At 35.8% G+C, this 24,193-nt stretch overlaps 1 protein-coding gene across 12 annotated transcripts in view; it reads left to right on the forward strand.

Moving 5' to 3' along the window:
• The window catches only part of LOC136031416 (glutamate-gated chloride channel-like), a 237,077-nt gene that overhangs the window by 130,118 nt on the left and 82,766 nt on the right, over positions 1–24,193 (forward strand). For all 12 annotated transcript variants that reach the window (XM_065710976.1, XM_065710972.1, XM_065710979.1 and 9 more), the window contains one exon: positions 10,513–10,588. In XM_065710976.1, coding sequence (XP_065567048.1) covers positions 10,513–10,588 — 76 coding nt within the window. The remainder of the gene's footprint in view (positions 1–10,512; positions 10,589–24,193) is intronic.

The raw sequence follows: 24,193 nt of genomic DNA on the forward strand, positions 1-24,193 counted from the left end.
AATGGCAGTTCAGAATTTCCTTCTATGTAAAGCATTTGAAAGTCTAGTCGCTTACCATGCTTTATCAGAGATCCTAATAGGTTGCGAAATATGATTTTGTGGACAGATATAAAAGCGAACGGAATCAACAAGTTCATTATAAATGGGGCTTAGAGAAGTTTCCCCAGTGTCAAACAGTTCGTGGTAACGAACTGTAGTAAGGAGTGACCCGGCTCAATAGTAGTCAAACCTCTAAAAAGTCGAGTTTTGATAGCAATAGCTACATCAAAAGAGTCGCATTTTAATACTGATTTTAAATATATAAATTTAATCAAGTTTAATCTTACCTATCAAAAGTTACGAGCCTGAGAAAATTTTCCTTATTTTAGAAAATAGGGGGAAACACACCCCCCCCCCCCCCCAAGTCATAGAATCTTAACGAAAATCACACCATCAGATTCAGCGTATCAGAGAACCATACTGTAGAAGTTTCAAGCTCCTATCTACAAAAGTGTGGAATTTTGTAGTTTTTGCCCGAAGGCAGATCACGGATGCGTGTTTATTTGTTTGTTTGTTTTTGTTTTGTGTTTTTCCCAGGGGTGATCATATCGATCCAGTGGTCCTAGAATTTCGAGAGAGGGCTCATTGTAACGAAAATGAAAAGTTATAGTGCACTTTTTAGGTGAGCAAAAAAAAATTAATGGGCACCTAGGTCCCCTTCCGACGCTAATCATTCTCCCAAAGATACCGGATCAAAATTCTAAGATAGCCATTTTATTCAACATAATCGAAAAACCTTATAACTATGTCTTTGAGGACGACTTACTCCCCCACAGTCCCCGTGGGAGGGTCTACACGTTACAAACTTTGACCAGTGCTTCCATATAGTAATGGTTATTGGGAAGTGTACATACATTTCCAGAGGGATTTTTTGGGTTGGGGGAGTTGTTGGGAAGAGGGGGATATGTTGGTTGAACTTTCCATGAAGTAATTTATCATGGGGGAAGAAAATTTCTATGAAGGGAGCGGAGGATTTAAAAAAAACAATGAAAAAATAAATATGAAAAAGTTTTTTCATCCGAAAGTAAGGAGCAACATTAAAACATAAAACGAACAGAAATTAATACGCATATGAGGGGTCCACCTCCTCCTAATACCTCGCTCTCTACGCTAAAGTATTTTTGGTAATTTCAACTATTTATTCTACGGCCTTTGTGATTCAGGGGTCATTCTTAAGGAATTGGGACAAAACTTAAGCTTTATTGTAAAGAACGATATACTGTTGAGGGTATAAACTCCCTCATATACGTAATAAAAACATACGAATACAAAAGTTCGTTACGTAAGCTAATTCGGAATTTACGTATATCTTTTACTAATAAAATCATTTGTAAAAAATTAAAAGTTCTAGTTGCCTTTTTAAGTAACCAAGAAACTTGGGGGGAGCAACTAGGCCTCCTCCCTCGTTCCTTTTTTCCAAAATCATTCGATCAATGAGCCAAAAAGATAAATATGCAAATTTCGTTTTAATTATTCATCTGCGGAGAGCCAAAATCAAAACATACATTAATTCAAAAGCGTTCAGAAATTAAATAAAAAAACAATTTTTTTTAACTGAAAAGTAAGGAGCGACATTAAAACTTAAAACGAACAGAAATTACTTCGTATATGAAAGGGATTGCCCCCTCCTCAACGCCCCGCTCTTTACGCTGAGGTTTTTTACTATTTTAAAAAGTGGAGTTGAGAGAAAGTGTCAAACTTTAGCGTAAAGAGCGGGGTGTTGAGGAGGGAGCAGCCCCTTTTATATACGAAGTAATTTCTGTTTGTTTTAAGTTTTAATGTCGCTTCTTACTTTCAGTTAAAGAAAACTTTTTTTTTTATTTAATCTGTATTGAGGGCGAACTTTTGATGAATCTGTTTTTGGATTTCAACTGCCTCGTTGAAAACTTGCACAGAACCTTTAATGGGAGCAACAATGGAGGTGTTATCAAACAAATGAAATGGTTATCAAAGAAAATTATATACACAAATTCTCTTCTATTTTTCACGGTTTGTTATTAGCTTCGTTCTCTCTTCTTCACGATTTTTCTTTTTCTCATGATTAGCCAGTGTGGTCTCAAAAATTATTTATGTCACTTTTTGATGCATATAGTATCTTTTGATTGAATATTCTGACTCTTAGCTGCTCCCAAGATATTGCAGATATACTCTGTTGACAACAAGGACGGACATGGTGTCCTTTCTTTTAGTTTGAAATCCCTTAATCATTCCCTGAATGTCCAAGTACTGTTCGACATACCTTGAAAGTTTCAACTTAATGCCCTTAGCTGTTCCTGAAATATTTCTGATACGCCCTTTTGACAATAAGTATGCACATAATGTGTTTCGACTTTGTTTAACATTTCCTAGCATTATCTTAAAGTAGTCAAAAGTAAATATTGTACCATTTTCAACCAGTCGCAGTCAGACTTGAGAGTTGTCACAGTCGGAAGTCATCACTGTTGCAGTCGCAACGAGTTGCATTTGCAGCTGCAATAATAGTAGCAGTAGCCCTGGAAGTTTCATACTAATACCCTTACCTATTCCTACATATTCCTAAAATATTACATGTTCTGGTATGTGTTTTCATTAGCTCACCATATCCTTCAAAATTGCGAAAAATTTCACCTCAAAACCCTTATTTTTTTCAGACGCAAGCATGATCAAAGATTCCCCCTTTCCCGATGACAAATGATTCATGTTAAAATAGACAAATTGGATAGTTTGCAATCCTTGTCCCAGGGCTGTAGCTACATTTGATTTCTAAACAAATTAGCCTCCTCCAACGTTTATACGAACACCCTTTCCATAGAACCATTCACGCCCCAGGGACACAACTTACAACCCTTGCCTCCGGGTTCTGAGGTGTTGTGTAAACCCTGAAGGCATTGTTATATAACTTAGGATTATTTTGAGAAAGATGGCTATTTAAAAAAAAAAAACTGATCAGATGCATTAAGGAATAAGAGGACGTGGGGAGGGGAGGTTAATTGCCCTTATGTTGCTTTTGACTCTTAAAAAGGAAAATAAAATTTTCAATTTCCTATCAAATTAGCCTTCTTCATAGCTTATGCGACCACCCCTTCCAAAACAACCTTATAGACCCTCGGGGCATAACTACAACCCTTGCCCCCAGGCTATGAGGGCTTGTGTCAACCCCAAACGCACCACTATATGATGCCATCATTATACTTGATATCCAATGGATATCTTAGAATTTAGATCAGATAGATTTTGGGAAAAGAGGGCGTAAGGGTGGCTAGTTGCCCTTCGACCATTTTGTAGTCATAAAAAACAGACTAGAAATTTCGATTCAAATCAAATAAGACTCTGCCAAAGCTTATACGAAAATTCCTTCCATTAAAACCTTATTCACCCCCGAGGCACAACTTACAATCCTTGACCCCGGGTTCTGAGGGGTTTTGTGAACCCTTAAGGCATTGACATATGATGTTTGGACCATTTTGAGTAAGATGGCTATCTAAAAATTTGATCGGATGTATTTGGGAAGGAGAGGGCATGAAAGGTAATTACCTTTCAATCCATTTTGACTCTAAAAAAGGATCTAAAACTTTCAATTTTTGAGCTTCCTCAAAAATTTATACAACCACCCCTCCCATAAGAACCTTATATGTCCCTAGGGCATAAACTACAACCCTTGCTCCGAGCTCTGTAGGATGTCGACCCAGTGAGCTTTGTTATATGATCTTTAGACTATTTTAAACAAAAAGGTTATCTCAAAATGTCGATCGGATACATTTGAAGAAAAGAGGGCGTTGGGGGGGGGGTGGAATTTTTGCCCTCTCATCACTATTGATTCTTAAAAAGAGAACTTGAACTTCCAATTTCTAATCAAATGAGGCTCCTTTCTGAAAGTGCCAACTTAAACCCAAATCCATTCTTGGGATATGCTCTTTTGACAATGTGCATGTACATAGCGATTTTTAATTTTGAGCTTCCTCAAAATTTTATACAACCAGCCCTTCCATAAAAACCTTATATGTCCCTGGGGCATAAACTACAACCCTTGCTCAGAGCTCTGTAGGATGTCGACCCAGTGAGCTTTGTTATATGATCGTTAGACTATTTTAAACAAAAAGCTTATCTCAGAATGTCGAAGAAAAGAGGGCGTTGGGGGGTGGAATTTTTGCCCTCTGATCACTTTTGATTCTTAAAAAGAGAACTTGAACTTCCAATTTCTAATCAAATGAGGCTCCTTTCTGAAAGTGCCAACTTAAAACCCAAATCAATTCTCGGGATATGCTCTTTTGACAATGTGCATGTACAAAGCGCCTTTTGATTTAGTAAAAATTTCCATCAATATTGTAAATGAAGTAATGTGATAGTAGTAGTTGTGGTGGCTTTAGCAGTATTGGTAGCATACACATATTGCCTTTTTGATCAAAATTAACCATAAAATGCGTTAGGAGTAAGGAGGATGTGAGGAAGGGGGTAGTTTTACTCTATCATCTTTCTCTATATGCCCCAGGTCATAGCTTATAACCCTTACCCCCAGACTCTGGGGATTGTCTCAACCCCAAAGGCCTTCTTATGTGATCTTTGGACCATTTTTTAACAAATAGTTATCTCAAAATTTCAAATCGGATGTATTTGAGAAAATAGACATTGGGGGAGGGGGTGGCAGCTGTTCTTCGATCACTTTGACTCCTAAAAAGGGCACTAGAACTTCATATTTCCAATCCAATGAGTCCCCTCCGAAGTCCATACGACCACACTTTCCATAAGATCCTTATATGCCCTAAAGACATAACTTACAACCCCTTCCCTAAGGGCTGTGGGAAGAGGGGTTGTAATCCTCAATAATAAAAATTTCGAACATTTCAACTAAGCTGAAAAAATGGCTATCTCAAAATGTTGATTGGATGTGTTTGGGGAAATGGATGTGAGGGCGTGTGGAGCGCTTGGTTGCCGTCCAACCACTTTCGACTTTCAAAGAGGGCACTAGCCCTTTCAATTTCCAATCGAATGACCCCTTTTTGAAGTTTCTAAAACAACAAATGGCCATCTCAAAATATCTATCAGATGAATTCCAGGAAAATACGATGTGTGGGGGAGGGTATCTACCCTCCGATAATTTTGGCTCTTAAAATGGGCACTAGAACTCTTGACTGCCAATCCAAAGAACCTCCCTCTCAATTTTTTACGACCACTCTTTCTATAAAAACCTTATTTCCCCCCAGGGCATAACTTACAACCCTTGCCGTGAGGACCATGGGGGCTGTTATCATTTTGGTCCTTTCAACTACGCTGAACAATATGGCTATATAAAATTTTTGGTTGGATTTTTTTTAGGAAATGATTACCATGGGGCTGGTTGCCCTCTGACAACTTTTGACAATTTAAAAAGGAATTAGAACTTGCAATTTCCAATGGAATGAACCTCTTTTGAAGTTTCTACGATAGCTCTTTACTTAGGCAGTGCTATCGCGCTGCCTATGATAAACCCACAAGGGCCGTGGTGACAAAAAGGAAAAACAAAACACTTCTAGAACCTCATAAATTAAATTAAATAAAGTTCTTAAAAAAAACCATTGAAACCTAAAGTAAGCAGAAATAAACCTGATAAGAGAGGGATACCCTCCCCTAACTTCTTCATCTTTACGCTAAAAGTCTACTATTATATTCCTGGAAACAATTTTGGTTTCAACAACTATAGGAAGTTGGTAGTTACAAATGTTGCACTTGCCAATTGCCTTCGAAAATGTTTCAAATTCATATTTAATTATTTAAAACAAATGTGCATTCTTTCAGTTCTTGAGGCATTGCGAAAACAATTTATATCCTTTTCCCATTGCCCTTAAGCATATGTTCTTGAAAACCTTAGAAAAGCATTAGTTTCAAGAATTCAAACTTTAATGTAAAGAGTTAGAGGTTGGTGGTGGACAGCTCCCTTGTACACATTTCTTTGCAGGGGTGTGAGAGTACAAATGCCGGACCAATATTTTCTAACTTTAGTATTCATGATTTGAATTTGATTTCGTATCTATTATTTGAGTTAAATATATAAGGGATCGATTGACAACACTGGAAATATTAAGGATAATATTAATAAACTAGGGATCCAACTACCGGTATTAATTTTTCCAAAAATTCACAAAATACAAATGTCAAGGTAGTCCTAACGGATTCTTTTTTTTTCATCTTATAGGCTTCTTCGTTACAAAATCGTATATTTCAAGCTTTACAGCATACGCGCTGCAAAAAAAGTTTAATTTAAAACATATTGGATTCTTTGGATCCAAACATTTAGATCCAATGTTGGAACTGTTTTGTTTATCTTTCAGATATGCATGGGGATATTTCTGAAAATTTTCTTAGAAACGGATTCCTTTAAATGCTGTCGCGTTTTTGAAATAGAAATAAATATTGAAACGGGGATGAACATTGAAAATGAACAAAATAAATTAAAAAACTCCACAAAAAAGTTCTTCAAAGAAATGTAAAGAGCTCCAATAAGCCAAAAATGAGCAGAAGTAAAGTCAAATAATCTTCCAAATGTGTAGCTACTACAATTTGCCATCAACAAATAAATGAGGCCAAAAGGAACAGCAATTACAATAAATAGCCGAGTTAAACTCAAAACGAGCAAAAATTGAGTAGAGCTGACAACCCCCATGCCTCCTCAAGGCCAGAACATCATTTTCAATTTACTGAAAACAAAATACATTCTAAATCTTTTCCCTTTCTTGGCTTTAATAACTAAAGAATTGTTAAAACTTTAAGGAGTGAATATCAGTATATGTATTTAAACTGAAAATCCATGGTCACATTTTTTTTTCAGTGAAGTGTAAACTCTGTTCTGGTCTTGAGAAGGCACGGGGGTTGTCAGCCCTATGCATGTTAGTTTCTGCTCGTCATGTTCAAACACATAATAAGTGGACCTTTCAACTACGTTGAAAAGAATAATTATCCCAAAATTTTGATAAGATGCACCTAGGGAAATGATGGGCGTGAGGAGGGGAGCTGGTCCCCTTCCAATCACTTTCGGCTATTGAAAAAGGCACTAGAACCTGAAATTTCCAATCGAATGAGCCCCCTTTTGAAGTACCTACGACAGATGCTTCTGGACGAAGTGCCCTGGTCTAAAAGACCCCCCCCCCCCCCCGCACAAAAAAACATTATGTTAATAATAAATAGTGCCCACATCGCTTTTTACTTAGACAACACTATTACGGTGCCTATGATAATTGGACTCATCTGATACTAACAAATAGTGAGTTACTATTCTTTTGTGGGTATGGGGTGCATAAAGCTACTCTTACAAGCAATAAACAGTTATCTGGCCCATGGAGTATAGCTTGCTGGGGCTCTCACTACATAATGACAGAACACCTCAAATACAATAAAAATAAGTGACAAATAGAACAAGTTGCACAAGACGCAAAAAGTAAAAAAGGACAAAAGACGAAAAAAGGAAACAGAAATAAAGAAAAAGAATTTACATAAGAACAGAGTAAAAATACACATAAATTCAGCATAAGCAGGAAAAAAAGAAATCGGAAACAGAGAAATTAGAGAAAATAGATAAGACCTGGTCAAAATTAAGCCATGGGTAAAATACAAGGGTAATCGCTGGAAAAGTTAGGAAGATTCCTGAATACAGTTTTAAAAAACAGTAAAGAGATGTATAATTCTAAATTGAAATAAACTAAAAGTGGGGGATTTTTTTTCGGCCGTTGATGATCGTTTAGGAGGTATAAATTACTGCGAAGAAAAATTCTACAATAATGAACATCTGAATATTGAGAACAGAGTAAATCTACATAGAAGTCAGCCAAAGGTTGGGGCCTAAAAAGGCGAAATGTTGATTTAATTGTTCAGTTCTGAGACAACTGAAAAGAGCACAAAAGATAATTTTTGGCGTTTCCCTATACTGGGCAACAATATGACAGATATTGAAACACAAAAGACTAACATAGTAAAAGGGAAAGTGAAGTTGGTGGCACTAAATTTCATAGCCTAAACTGGCGGTGCTGATCTCTGTTTCATGTCCATTAAGCCAAAAGCCTAACACAGTGAAAAAAAAATCAGGTGAAAGACCCGAATTCATGCTGACGGCCTAAGGACAAGGGAACAAATATCGGTTTCATGAGTTCTAAATATGGGTATGTTCCACAATGCTTCTGGAGCGCAAGAGCTTTCTAATGTACATTTGGTTAAAACAATAAAATTGCCATTCAAGTGTTTTACAAAAAATTGGTAAAAATTTCACTTGCAATTAAATATTATGGACATTTTTGTCCCTCACATATTTTTTCGCTAAAGCGATTTAACACTTTAGCGCAAAAAGCGTGGGGTTGAAGATAGGGGATCTTCTTCTAATATGGATTAATTTCTGCTTACTTTAAGTTTGAATGTTGCTCTTTGCTTTCATTGGAAAAAGCTTTATTTTTAATTTAACGTTGTAAAACATAAAGTATAGTACAACTTAAACCTGACTAAACAAACTAGGAAACGCATAAATTTTGGCTTTAAAATCTATTCACTTCCAATTTTTATAATTAAACTGTTTTGGGCCATATGAAAGTACATGGAAATGAATGCCAAAACGTATTTGTTTGTATTTTGTCGGTTTGTTGTTTTTGTTTTGTCTTTCAAAACGTTTACTAGCTATCGTTACGTTACAAAATCCAAATTAAACATGTATAAACCAAAAAGGCAAGATACTTATGCTATTAGTTTTATTAGATACTTATGAAACATTAGTTTTAAATTATCCTGTCGTTGAGTCGTAATAAGGATACTACTCTGACTTTTTCTTAGAAAATGATCGAAACTTGCCTAAAAAAATAGACTTTTTTTTATATTTTTTCACATCTTTTCAAGATATATTTAGTCCAAAAAGAAATGTAAGGCGAATTTCAAAAATATAATTTTCAGCTGAAACTGACCAATTCAGATACACAAAAGGGAATCGAATTGTATCTAACTATTCCAACACCGTTATCTTGTGTAAATACATAAGAACTTAGCGCAAACTTGAAACTTGAATTTATTTTATGCCATTTGGAGAAAGAAGAAAGTATTTGCTGAGGTTTATGCTACAGAGGGATCCTTATTTGTGTTTGATTAAATAAAAAAAACAAGTTTTTTTAACTGAAAGTAAGGAGCGACATTAAAACTTAAAACGACCAGAAATTACTTCGTATATGAAAGAGGCTGCTTCCTCATCAACGCCTCGCTCTTTACGCTGAAATTTGACTATTTCTCTCAATTCTTCTTTTTAAAACAGTAAAAAACTTTAGCGTAAAGAGCGGGGCGTTGATGAGGAAGCATTTCCTCGTCTTTTCATTTCCGTCAGAATGAGCCCTCTTGCAACATTCTAGGACAACTTGGTCGATACGATCACCCCTGGGGAAAAAAACAAAAAAAAAACAAAAAAAAACAAATAAACACGCATCCGTGATCTGCCTTCTGGCAAAAAATACAAAATTCCACATTTTTGTAGATAGGAGCTTGAAACTTCTACGCTGAATCTGTATCAGAGGGTTCTCTGATACGCTGAATCTGATTGTGTGATTTTCGTCAAGATTCTATGACTTCTAGGGGGCGTTTCCCCCTATTTTCTAAAATAACGCAAATTTTCTCAGGCTCGTAACTTTTGATGGGTAAGACTAAACTTGATGAAACTTATATATTTAAAATCAGCATTAAAATGCGATCCTTTTGATGTAGGTATTGGTATCAAAGTTCCATTTTTTAGAAATTTGGTTACTATTGAGCCGGGTCGCTCCTTACTACAGTTCGTTACCACGAACTGTTTGATGTGGGAGAATCATGAGAATATAAAGCGCTTTATGTGCACTAGGAAGAAGTTTCATGATTTAAGGGGCAAAATTGTTGGGAATGTATTAAGAGGGAATATACCGTGAAAATTCGAAGAATAATTACCAATGGGAGATTAAGAAAGTAGTGAATTATTTCAATGTGGCGATGCATCACTGAGCACTTTGTTTCGGAGAAACGATAGTTGGGAGAATAATGAAATGAGTTTGTAGATAACTTCGAAGTTAAAAATGTTTAAAAGTTAAAAAGTTAAAAGGTTTCATCCTTATTTTGAACTGTAATACTTTCAAAACGAGTTTGAGGTGATAAAAATACAAGAAATAGGCTGATTTGTTGCTTAGTTGAATTTTTGGCAAGTCTTATTTCTCAAGCTTTCATTTTGGTGGACTTTTTGTAAGCCGTGGCCCATTTAACTGTGATGTTCAAATGTACTATATCATGTTACGTGACTTTTTCGTAGTCCTATGGTAGCACAGTGTGTTTGATCTTAGCTTGATAGTCTTGGATCTTGAGTTCAAATTCACCCGTAGCAACGCACTACAGGGCCGACACAAAGAGTTCTATTTAAGAGGCGCCGTTAATCCCATACATTCATGACTTTCTCGCCTCAAATAGTTAAGAAGTTAAACAGTTATCCTCTGCTAATCTTTGTCTTCTATTCTTGACTAAAGTATGTTCTATTTGTAGGAGTACAGTGTACAGTTAACGTTCAGAGAGGAGTGGTTGGATGAGCGCCTGAAGTATGATACGAAAAACCTCAATGGTAAGTTGACAGTCAACGACACTGGCAGGCACAGCTTATATAGACACCGTTGCGCAAACATTTTTCAAAAGCAACACATAGCTATCGTTGAGACATTAATCGGCGCTCCGTCAAAACCAGACACTCTCGATTTTAATTTTTGAATTAAAATCGAACAGGTGTGGGCATCAGGTCATGGCTAATTGTAGAAAAAGCCAAGACAGATAGTCGAATTGAGTGAGAGACAATTCTGGCATTAACCCCCCTTCCCCACCCCTATTAGGGTTGAATAAACATGATGTTTGAGAAACTCCTATTTTCACTTCTGGAATAGAGCCAAAATCTTTCCGCGCTGATTGGCTATGGGAGCGCCGGAGGTTAAACGGCTAGTCTAAAAATGTGTGTTGAAACCCTTCTATAGGCAAGATACGACTCTGTGAAACTCGTGTCTATATAGGCTTTGCTGGCAGGTATACGGGTGTATTTTCCTGCATCATGCTTTTAACAGTATTTAATTTTGATTTCTAAAAGGGGGGAAAGTAGAGTAACGTCTTAATTCAGGTAATAAGGGTCGTGTTGATTTTATACCTCTGGAATCTATTGCTCAAATTACAGGGAGCAAAAAGTCTTTCATATATCATATCACATATCACATATCATTATTCACATATCAGATGATTAGAAGAAATCACACTTTCCTGTCTTTCCAGGCTGGTAGCCATTTTGGAAATGGAACCAGACATTGAAATAAGTCTTCTTTAGTTTTTTTTTTCTTCAAAGCAATTTGCTTTATTCACGTCATTGCCAAAAGATGAATAATTCTTATTACTGTTATTCACCGATTAAGACAAGCCACTGCACCAACTAAGATTGGCCTTCAGATGCAACCAATCATATAGCTAGAATATATGTTTGACTTCATTTGTGTTGCAGGCTTTGTGGTAAAATTTGTCCAGATTCTAGTTACAATCGCTAGCATTGTACTCAAAATAATTCAATAATCACTTACGACTTAAAATTCGTCAAAAACAGTAGCCTTTGTGACAATGATTTGACTCGTATTCAAGACGGGTTAAATTGGTACGATTGATTATCAAAGTTTTCTCAAGTGGGATGAATAATCGAGTATTTGATATTTTCAAACAGTTCGTGGTAACGAACTGTAGTAAGGAGCGACCCGACTCAATAGTAACAAAACTCTAGAAAATGGAATTTTGATATCAATAGCTACACCAAAAGAATTGCATGTTGATTTTAAATATATAAGTTTCATCAAGTTTAGTCTTACCCATCAAAAGTTACGAGCCCAAGAAAATTTGCTCTATTTTAGAAAATAGGGGGAAACAGCCCCTAAAAGTCATAGAATCTTAACGAAAATCACACCGTGAGATTCAGCGTATCAGAGAACCCTACTGTAGAAGTTTCAAGTGCCTATCTACAAAAATGTGGAATTTTGTATTGTTTGCCAGAAGGCAGATCACGTATGCGTGTTTATTTGTTTGTTTGTTTGTTTTTTTTTCCCCAGGAGTGATCGTATCGACCCAGTGGTCCTAGAATCTTGTGAGAGGGCTCATTCTAATGGAAATGAAAAGTTCTAGTGCCCTTTTTAAGTGGCAATAAAATTAGAGGGCGCCTAGGCCCCCTCCCACGCTAATTATTTTCCCAAAGTCACCAAACCGAAATTCTGAGATAGCCATTTCATTCAGCGTAGTCAAAAACCCTTATAACTATGTCTTTGGGACGACTTACTCCCCCACAGTCCCCGTGGGAGGGGCCACAAGTTACAAACTTTGACCAGTGCTTACATATAGTGATGGTTATTTTGAAGTGTACAGACGTTTTCAGGGGGATTTTTAGGTTGTGGGGAGGGGGGTTGATAAGATGGGGATATGTTGGGGGAACTTTCCATAGATGAATTTGTCACGGGGAAGAAAATTTTATGAAGGGAGCGCAGGATTTTCCAGCATTATTAAAAAAAAAACAATGACAAAATAAATATGAAAAAGTTTTTCAACTGAAAGTAAGGCGAAGAATTAAAACTTAAAACGAGCAGAAATTGTTACGCATATGATGGGATCAACTCCTCCTAATACCTCGCCTTTTACGCTAAAGTATTTTTAGTAATTTCAACTATTTATTCTACGGCTTTTGCGATTCAGGGGTCATTCTTAAGAAATTGGGACAACATTTAAGCTTTAGTGTAAAGAGCGAGGGGGTGAACCTCTTCTTATACGTAATAAAAACATGAGAATACAGAAGTGCGTTACGTAAGCTAATTTATAAGTTACGTATATCTTTTACTAATAAAAACATTCGTAAAAAATTAAAAGTTCTAGTTGCCTTTTTAAGTAACCAAAAAATCGGAGGGCAGCTAGGCCTCCTCCCCGCTCCTTTTTTTCTCAAAATCATTCGATCAAAACTATGAGAAAGCCATTTAGCCAAAAAAAAAAATATGCAAATTTCATTTTAATTATTCATCTGCGGAGAGCCAAAATCAAAACATGCATTGATTCAAAAACGTTAAGAAATTAAATAAAAAAAGACAAATTTTTTTAACAAAAAGTAAGGAGTGACATTGAAACTTAAAACGAGCAGAAATTACTTCGTGTATGAAAGGGGCTGCTTCCTCATCAACGCCCCGCTCTTTATGCTAAAGTTTTGTTACTGTTTTAAAAAGTAGAGTTAAGAGAAAGAGTCAAACTTTAGTGTAAAGAGCGGGGCGTTGACAAGGAAGCAGCCCCTTTCATATACGAGGTAATTTCTGTTCGTTTTAAATTTTAATGTCTCTCCTTACTTTTCGTTATTTTTTTTTTTATTTAATAGAGCTAAGACGCAACGTAATAAAATCTTTGGCTCAAAACTAAGAGTGAGCTTCTTAGGCATATACTCGTGCAACCTCTTCATTTGGGGATCTAACTAATTTTCAGTTTTTCAAAAGGCTTACAATAGACAATATTATTTTTTTTATCGTCTGGTCAGAATCATTAATTTAAATGAGAGATGGCAGATACACATGGAGAAAAACAAGCCTATTCACTTATTTAGACAGCAAGCTAACTTTATACAAAACTTTTTTAGATTCCTGTCCATTATCATATATCTGTCACATAACTTTTCATTGCTGAGATGTTTTTACAGACTTCCATTCCTATTGTCTTCTCTTAAAAAACAAACTCTTAGAGAATAACTTTAAAAATCATTAGCAAGTAGTACAACTTTCCCGAAAACTTTTTGTACTTGAGAATTAATTTTAGGATAAATATTTTTAGAGATTTTACGGCTAATAAAAAAAAACTGTAGAGAAAAGAAACCGAGGACAATGAGAACCTTAATATATAGAAGACTAGTGAAATAACCAGATCTTGTAGCCATTTTTTAGCTTGAATGAATTTATTAAATTCAAATTTACAATTAAATTGACGGTAAATAGGTAATTGGGAAAGTTGGTCACGATGCTAGTTATCTTAGTTTGAGCTGAAATATGATTAAGAAGCTGAAATAATTAAATCATTTAAATTCACGAAATGAGTAAATCACTCAAATAAATCAGATATGAGATGCTAAGGTAAACAAAATGAATAAGAAAAGAAAAAGAAATGTAAAAATAGACAAACATTGAATGTATCATCTATGATTTTATTGAAAGAGCAGAAAGACCAGGAGGAACCTGATGGCACCATTGTTGAACAAGTATAATAATTTTACAAAATAATAAAACTAGAATTTTTTTATAATAATAAAATTTTACTACTACTACTACTACTAGCAACTCACCCGAGCACCAAGACACCTGAGGCCAACACAGCACGCTCCTCCTCCATCCCAATCTATTCAGAACCTCCCTTTTTACCCCAATACCCCCTCAACACCATGAATTACCCATTTTCTTTAAATCTTTCTTTATAATATCCTCCTACCCTAGACGAGGGCAACCTGATTTCCGTTTAGCCCTAAACGGTTGACCGAAAAGGACAATCTTCGGCAATCTGTCATCCTTTATCCGCAGAACGTGCCCTAGCCATCTCATCCTTTCTTTCGTTATAGGACTAGAAAGCGGGATTGAACCACGTTTTTCGTTCAGCCTACTGCTTGAAATACGGTCAGTCAGCCGGGTACCCAGAACAATTTGTAGGCAATTTCTCTAGAAAACAACTAGTAAACCTTAATGCGCTTTTCGGAGCACCCGTGCCTTAGAGCCATATTTGACCACTGCCATAACTGTACCTTCCAATATTCTAATCCTGGTTTGCAGACTTATCTTCCTCTTCTTCCAAATTTTTAACGTTGAAAAAACGCCCTGAGCCTTTGCTATTATAACTTTAACATCGCCACTGCTCCCACCGTGCCTACTAATAATACTACCAAGGTAAGGGAAGCTGCCCACCTGATCAATATGCTGGTTACCAAACGTCATCCTTTTCATCTTCACTTATTCTTAGCCTTAATGAGTTTGTCTTCTTAACATTAATTTTCTAATCTATTCTAACAACCTGAACTCGCAAAACCTTTAAAAGCTCATTCACTTTGATCACACTTTCATCTAGGATCCTTAAATCATCAGCATGGTCTAAGTCCAGTAGAGTTTTTCCTTCCCGTTTGATTCCCTGATCTCTCATTCCCTTTCCTGTGCTCCTTAAGACAGAGTCCATTAAAATGATTCATACAAAGGGGGATAGAACACAACCCTGCTTAACTCCAGAGTTTAAAACCGCACTGTTCTTCTCTTAAAACTTTGTCTACAGCATCTCTCAGTCGAAGAAATCTCATATTACTAAGTAATTTGCTGCCTAAAGAGACCAGACTAATGCCAGGATAATCATGACACTAGCTCTTATCACCTTTCATATGCAGTAGTTTAATTAGGGTTTTCCTAAAATCATTAGGTACTCCCCCTTTTTCAAAAATCATATTCATAACCTTCAGTAACATTTTTCTAACCTCAGAGCCACCACATTTAAGAAATTCATTTACCGCATTATCAGCACCTGGAACCTTATTATTTTTTAATCCTTTTTAGTACTATCGCTAATTCTTCCTCACAAAACAATTCTTCCTTCACATCCAAGGTATCATAAACTTTTTAATTTTCCTCTATATCATTTCCTGCAACTGCATTTCGGTTTAGCCCATTTTCGAAATGTTCCGCCCATGTTCCAACTCTTTCCTTATCACTAATTGTGGTCCCCTTCCTATCTTTAACTGGGGCAAGTCCCGATTGACTACTCCCTCTCAATTTACTAACACGCCAGCACAATATTTTACTATTATGACGTCTAGCTACATCTTCCAGATCCTTGACAATTTTATCCATGGCCTCCACTTCACAGTTCCTTTGTTCTTATTTTGATGCTTTCTCTATTTTCTTTACATTCCTTTTGTTTTCATATGATCTATCACTCAGATAATTTTTGTACGGGCCCCTTCTCCTCTCTATTAAACATAAATCTTTTTCACTTAAATTCTTAGCTGTAGCCTTAACTTTCTTCCGTAAGACACCATCAGCAACTTCATAAATTGCTTTTATAAAATTATTCCAACCATCTTCCACATTGTCATAGTTTAAACTCACAAGTTTAGCATTCAACTGTTCCTAGAAAGTCTCTCTCAAATTTTCATCCTGGAGTCTAACATCCTCATAACTTCCTGGGAGGTAGTTGCCTTTCCAAAATTTCAGCCTTAAATTAACCCTAGACACCACTAGATAGTGATCTTCACTTTTAACATCAATAACATCACTCCTATATACCCTAGTATCTTATATTGATGCTACCAGATAATCAATGACACAGCTTCATCTTACTATAAGATAATCAACAAGGTTATCTTATAAGATAAGTTATAATAAGATAATAATCAATAATGTCTTACCATCATATGAGTGCTGTGTCAACTTATGGGTCATTTTATGACCAAACACCGTATTGATTATAACCAGATCGTTATACCTACAAAATTGCACAAGTCTGTAGCCATTACTGTTTTCTTTTCCTACACCAAATTTACTTAGGGTAGGATACCATCACTCCCTATTTCTACCGATCTGGGGGTTAAAATCTCCAAGTAAAAATACAATATTTCTGCCTGGAACCCTGTCTAATTGCCTCTGTAACTGTAAGTGAAATTCATCTGAGTCACTAGTGTCTCCGTCAGTCGGTTCAACAGGGGCATATACTACTATAACTGATACCCTGATCTTTTTCGTCATAAAATGAGCAACTGGTATTCTACTTCCTGTCTATGTACCCCATCCTTCCTGCCTGAGTAAACAAATTCTATATCACCCGAATTCATGCTTCCTACCCCTGGGATATGAGTTTCTGAAACCCCCAATAAGTTTAGTTCGAATCGTCTGAATTCGTCAGTCAAAATGTCGATACGATAGTCGTTTTTTAACATCGTAAAATTTCAAGTTCCAATTCTCATATTCTTTAAATCATCGAAATTATTTTGGTCTCGGAAAAAACAATGGTCTCGGATATCAGTACAGGGCGGGGATCAACATATCTTCTCAAGTCTACACCGAAGCGTTTAAGCCGGCTTAGAACCGGACAGCAAGAAGTCCCTGGGACCTCCAGTATGATTGAAGGCTTTGTGCAATCCTAGTTCCATCTTGGTCACAACATGGTTTTTGAAACTTGGCGATGCACTTCTATCAACATGATTCGAACTCCTGCACAGACAGTCCCAAGCCTATTGCCTCTGACTCATTATATATCCATGCCTACAAATATTATGCTATTACGGGGAGGCAATTCATAGTAGATAAATTAGCTAGGAAGAGGTTTTTTGGCTGGAAAACGCCTTTCAAAACAGAAGAAGCCCAGAAGAATTATCCATCAATCAGAATCTCATGCAAATGCTGTATCGTTTACTAGGCTTTAATTTCCCCAAGGCACGCCACTCCTCAAGTGGGAATCGAGTTGACAGCAAGGTCCCCGGTCTTGCAGGTACTCCAAAAGGGTCGAGGTAGTCCTTTGCAGAAGTCATTGTCCGTAGATCTGGATTTTAAGTCATGCCGCAGTTGTCCTCATATTGAGGATCCTCCCACGATGGTGTTCTGCGTCACCATGCAATCTAACCCATTACTGGGAGAAGATTTGTAACTCATGGGACGCGTGGACACGTCGGTGAGTCCTGTTGAGTGTACATTTGAGGGGCTTCTTCCTCCTCTGCCTGTATTTATGGCCCCGGTGAGGGTGCCCCATTTTCTTTTATGGACCCCAAGGGAAAAGGTCTCCCCTTGGTCCGTGCCTCCTATGGAGGTACCCTACATATCTGTAGGGCGTTCCCCTATTGCCACCTGGGGATATGCTGAGTGACCTGGGGGAGGCCCCTAATGAGCACTAGACTCAAAACAAAATAAGTAGGTAGAGCTCAGAAGCAGCAAATACCTTTCTGGGCCCTAATTTGGAATGTGGATCATTCCAAACAACCACACATGCCAGATTCAGGCTCAACTACTCTGAAATTTGGCTGGTAATTTTAATCCATGTTGATTTCACTTGAATCAAGCAAAATACAAAGCCCCTTTGCAATCTGAAATCAAATTTACTAAAACCAAAGCAGCTACACATGAGAGCAGCATTCTCATAAAATTCTTTATCTCTGGTCCTAATAAGCTATAGTTGGACCTGTGCATCCAGAGTAAAATGCTGTCCGCTGCATTATAGAAAAATAAAAACAGATGGTATGTCTAATAAAGGATTTTGGGAACCGGTTGAGTTTTACCCAATTGCACAAAAAGCTATCCAATAGATATTGATCAATGTTTATTGAAGTAAATCTCAAGAAAGAAAAGGATTTTCATTTTCAAATATATTCCCGTGTATAAGATATACACAAGCCTTATGAATCAGTTCGTCGTAACGAACTGTAGTAAGGAGTGACCCGGCTTAATAGTAACCAAAACACTAAAAAATGGAATTTTGATACCAAGAGCTACATCAAAAGGATTGCATTTTAATGCTGATTTTAAATATACAAGCTTCATCAAGTTTAGTCTTTCCATCAAAAGTTACGAGCCAGAGAAAATTTGCCTTATTTTAGAAAATAGGAGGAAACACCCCTAAAAATCATAGAATCTTAAAGATAATCAGACCATCAGATTCAGCGTATAGAGAACCCTATTGTAGAAGTTTCAAGCTCCTATCTACAAAAATGTGGAATTGTGTATTTTTTGCCATAGGGCAGATCACTGATGCGTGTTTATTTGTTTTTTGTTTTTTTTTTCCCCAGGGGTTATAGTATCGATTCAGTGGTCCTAGAATTTTGCAAGAGGGCTCATTCTAAAGGAAATGAAAAGTTCTAGTGCCCTTTTTAAGTGACCAAAAATATTGGAGGGCACCTAGGCCCCCTCCCAAGCTAATTGTTTTCCCAAAGTCAACGAATCAAAATTCTGAGATAGCCATTTTATTCAGAGTAGTCGAAAAGCCTTATAACTATATCTTTGGGGACCACTTACTCCCCCACAGTCCCCGTGGGAGGGGCTACAAGTTACAACTTTGACCAGTGCTTACATATAGTAATGGTTATTGGGAAGTGTACAGACGTTTTCAAGGGGATTTATTTGTTGGGGGGAAGGGTTGAGATGAGGGGGATATGTTGGAGGAACTTTCCATCGAGGAATTTGTCATTGGGGAAGAAAATTTCCATGAAGGGAACGCAGGATTTTCTAGGCATTATTTAAAAACAAAATAATGAAAAAATAAATATGAAAAAGTTTTTTCAACTGGAAGTAAGGAGCAGCATTAAAACTTAAAACGAACAGAAATTATTACGCATATGAGGGCTCAATCTTCCTAATATTTTGCTCCTTACGCTAAAGTATTTTTAGTAATTTCAACTATTTATTCTACGGCTTTTGTGATTCAGGGTCATTCTTAATGAATTGGGACAAAATTTAAACTTTAGTGTAAAGAGCGAGATACTGACGAGGGCCAAAACCCCCTCATATATGTAATAAAAACATGAGAATATAAAAGTTCGTTACGTAAGCAAATTTATAAGTTATGTATATCTTTTACTAATAAAATAATCGTAAAAAATTAAAAGTTCTAGTTGCCTTTTTAAGTAACAAAAAGATCGGAGGGCAACTAGGCTTCCTCCCCACTCTTTTTTCTCAAAATCATTCGATCAAAACTATGAGAAAGCCATTTAGCCAAAAAAAAAAAAAATGCAAATTTCGTTTTAATTAATCCTCTGCGGAGAGCCAAAATCAAAACATGCATTGATTCAAAAATGTTCAGAAATTGAATAAAAAAAAAATGTTTTTTCAACTGAAAGTAAGGAGCGACATTAAAACTTAAAAAGAACAGAAATTACTTCGTATATGAAAGGGGCTGCTTCCTCATAAACGTCCCGCTCTTTACGCTAAAGTTTTTTACTGTTTCAAAAAGTAGAGTTGAGAGAAAGAGTCAAAATTTAGCGTAAAGAGCGGGACGTTGATGAGGAAGCAGCGCACTCAGTTCTTAGTATGTAATTACGTAAAAAAAACATGTTTTTTTTCCAACTGAAAATACAAAGCAAAATTAAAGCTTGAAACGAACAGAAATTATTATGTATATGAGAGGGGTTGTCGCCTCCTCAGTGCCTCGCTCTGTACGCTAAAGTTTGAATTTTGCTTCAATTATTTAAGAATGACTCCTGATACACAAGGATCGCTTAATCAGAATAGCATGCTTTCTAAAAACTTGAAAAATACTTTAGCTTAAAGAGTGAGATGCTGAGGAGGGGGCAACATCCTCATAGACGTTATAGTTTTTGTTCGGTTTGAGTTTTAATGTTGCTTATTACTTTCAGTTGAAAAACTTTTTTCTGTATTTAATTGCTAATAGTTTTTTGATTAATGCCGGGAAATCTAGCTCCCCTTTCATGGGAAATTCTCTTATCCCACGAAGAATTCTCTATCAAAAGCTCCTTCCACGTAAGCACCTCCAACAGAAACAACCCCCCGTGAAAATACCTCTATACTTCCCATTAACAAATACTATTTAAAAGTAATGGGCAAAGTTCAAAACTTGCAACTCTTCCCCCTGGGGCTAAAAGGGGGGGGGGTTAATTCATCCCCAAAGACATAGTTATGCTATGCCTTTGAGAAAATGGCAACTATGCTGAAGAAATTGGCTACCTCAAAATATGACTGGACAATTTTTGGTAAAAAAGAGGGGTGGAAGGGGGGCTAGCTGCCCTCCAATATTTTTGGTCAGTTAAAAAGGGCATTGAAACTTTTGATTTCCAATACAAGTGAGCCCTCCCACGATGTTCTAAGACCATTGGTTCGATACGCTCACCCTTGAAAAAAAAAATAATACACATCCGTGATCCTGCTTTTTGGCAAAAAAAAAATACAAATTCCATATTTTTATATATAGGAGCTTGAAACATCTACAATAAAGTTCTCTGATATGTCGAATCTCATGTTATGATTTCCATTAAGATAAATCTACTTCTTAGGGGCATTACCCCCTTTTTTCAGTAATTAGGCAAATTTTCTCAGGTCCGTAACTTTTGATGGGTAACATCAAACTTCATGAATTTTATATATTTTGAATAATAACTAAAATTCAATTCTTTTGATGTATCTATTATTATCAAGACTCTGTGTCTTACAGTTTCGGTTTCTATTGAGCCGCATCACTCCTTACTTACAGTTCGTTACCAAGAAATGTTTGATGTCTCAGTCGCCATTGAGTCCTTTGGGATATTGTTTTTGTTATTGTTATTTTAAGAAAATAAATAGAATTTGAACTTGAGAACTTGAACTTGTATCCGTTTTTTGTTTATCTAAAAAATAAATAAATAAAAAGATAAAGAAAAAAAGAACTAAGCGCCAGGTATGGATTTTTCTGCTCCAGATGTTAACCGGTCTCAGAAGCTATTTATATTTTCTTGAATTCATGGACTCTGGTACACCATTCAGGTAAAGAGGGTGAATTTGAAAACTTCCAAATTTTAGTTGGCAATACCTTCAAAACTTCATATTTATGGATTCTACAAAATGAACAAAAAAAAATTCCGTCCGAAAAATCGTTTCGGGAAATGCTACAGTTGAAACTAATAAACATTTGATACCTGCAGTAAAATGAGCCTTAATAATGCTTTTTATTTATCAAATTCTTTTTAAGTTTCAAGCAGTTTTAACTTTTTCTTAGAGACTTGAGGGAAATCTTCTCAAATATGCTTCATTTCGCAGCTGAAATTGAAATTTGTAGGCTTTTTCAGGGGTCTGCTATTTAAAGGTTTAAAGATACACCAGTAAAATTGGCAAGGAATCGGGCCTTTGTGGATCTTACTATTTTCAAGTCTTCCCAGGGCCAATTCATAACTCGCTATCTATTCTCTCTCTCACACGATCCCCCCCTCTCTCTCGTGTGTGCATACTAAGTAATCTAGCATGCTTAAAAAATTGGCATCTGTTCCATTTATAAGATCACCATTTAAATTGGAATAACAAAAAATAATATTTAAAATTTAATCAGCTTTTTTTCGCAATGAAACTGCATTTTAGTTTACAAGTAGATGGGAATGATGGGCCTGAGAAAGAGACAAGGGGAGTTGTATGAGACTTCTTGCCAATTATGTATATTTTTAAGGATTTAGGCGAAACCTTCAATAGGTTTATTGAGCTTATGGTCATTAAAATGCAAAGTAAATGCTTGTAACTCTTGAACGGAGTGGAATCAAAAAATTGAAAAACATGTATTAGTAGGCAAAGTATGTTCCATACTACTCATAAAATCTAGGCATGCAAAGACTTAGGTGGTGCTTATTGGAGGTTCCTCCATGGAAAAATAAGCTTACAAAAAAGTGTTCAAATCCCTTTCTACCCCAATACATTTTTTAATATCCAATTTGCATAACTCTGATTACAGGAAATTCACAAGTGCATAATGTACGATTTGATTCCCCCTCCCTGAAAAATCACTTTTTCATATTATATTTCTCATATATGTATATATATATACATATATATATATATATATTATATATATATATATATATATATATATATATAATATATATATATATATATATATATATATATATATGTATAAATATTTATATTTCATATATTATATTTTTCATATATATAGAGAATATTATTTCTCTATTAGTCTTTATTCATTTCCTATGTGTTAAATAGTAAAAAAAAGGTAAAGGTAAAGGATACGGCATTAGACTTTACAGTCCGTACCGGCGGTGCTGATCTCCGTTCTTGGCCCTGCAGCCAAGAAGTGCAATGGGGGGTTGGGGGCCAGCCATCCTGTGCTGTCGCGAACCCTTCCAGTGTTAAATAGTGCATTTTATTGACGTGATCCTAGAAATGTCAATGATTTCGTGGTTGAATATCGAGACACTACAGGCTTCAATATTCGTTATTTAGCTCCAAAAACTTAGAATAATAAACCCAACTGGCATTTGGGGTGCTGAGCACATTAATTTATTTAAAATTTAAATAAAAAAGGTTGTTTTTTTTTTAGAAAAATAAAGAGCAAACCTATATCTTAAGCAGAGTAAAGAAAAAAATATCAGAAATTATAATGAATAATGAATTAAAAATTAAAAGAAAGAGATATTAGACTTCATGAAAAAACGAAACCAATAATGAAATTATAGTGTACTAAAAATAATACTGACATTCAACTCAAACTCAGAAACGAACAGAAAGTACAAGATATATGAGCCGGGATGTAAACCATTTTGCACCCCAATTATAGATAAGAAACAAATATTTAAAGACAGATATTAAAGTTAGAAACATATACTAGACTTAATAACCAACGAAACCAATAATGAACCTAGACCCTACAATGTACCAAATATAAAACTTATATTCAGCTCAAACTCAAAACGAGCAGAAATTACCAGATATATAAGCTTGGAAATCGTCCCCCTTACACTCCAATTATAGCGTGAGTGTCATTCAAGCTAAGCGATTTCAAAGCGAAAGCAAAGTAAAAAAATGGATGCTCGGTAAAAAAAAAAAAAACAAGAAAACTCAAGACCGTATCCAGAGTAAAAGTTCTATCAGGGTTTAGGTCACCCCCCCATCCCTCCATCGCCCAAAGGTAACATTCTACTCGTAAAAAAAGCTACAAAAATGCAAATAAACACGTTTTGATACGTTTTGTATTTTTTTTTACCCCCTCTAACAAAACTTCCGACACAAAACATCCAGAGTAAAGGGTATTACAAGTCTTCAGCCCCTCCCCTTTCAACCAAAAGTTCTATTCTACTCGTAAAAAAGCCGCAAAATACATAGAAACAAATTTTATAACTTAGATATTGTCATATAAAAATAAAACTATTCAAAATACAAAGTTGTTAACAATGAATAAAGTTTAGAATTTGTATAAAAAAAGCGGAAGAAAGTACCTTTTTATGTAAACATTTATTAGTCCGGGGACGTCATTTTTCTTTCTTGCGTTGTTGTTGATGTTGTAACAAATAAAAACAAATGGACTTTTAAATAACGTATTAACAAATTTATAGCCATTGAAAACTAGAATTCCAATAACATTTAAGATCACGCAAAAAATACATGTTTAAAAAAAACAGTTTCATGTTTAAATTCTTCATCTCCGGTATATTTTATTTGAACATATTGTGCCTAAATTACATTTTGGA

The sequence above is a fragment of the Artemia franciscana genome, chromosome 9 (genome assembly GCF_032884065.1).
Source record: "Artemia franciscana chromosome 9, ASM3288406v1, whole genome shotgun sequence".
NCBI classification, from domain to species: Eukaryota; Metazoa; Arthropoda; class Branchiopoda; order Anostraca; family Artemiidae; genus Artemia; species Artemia franciscana.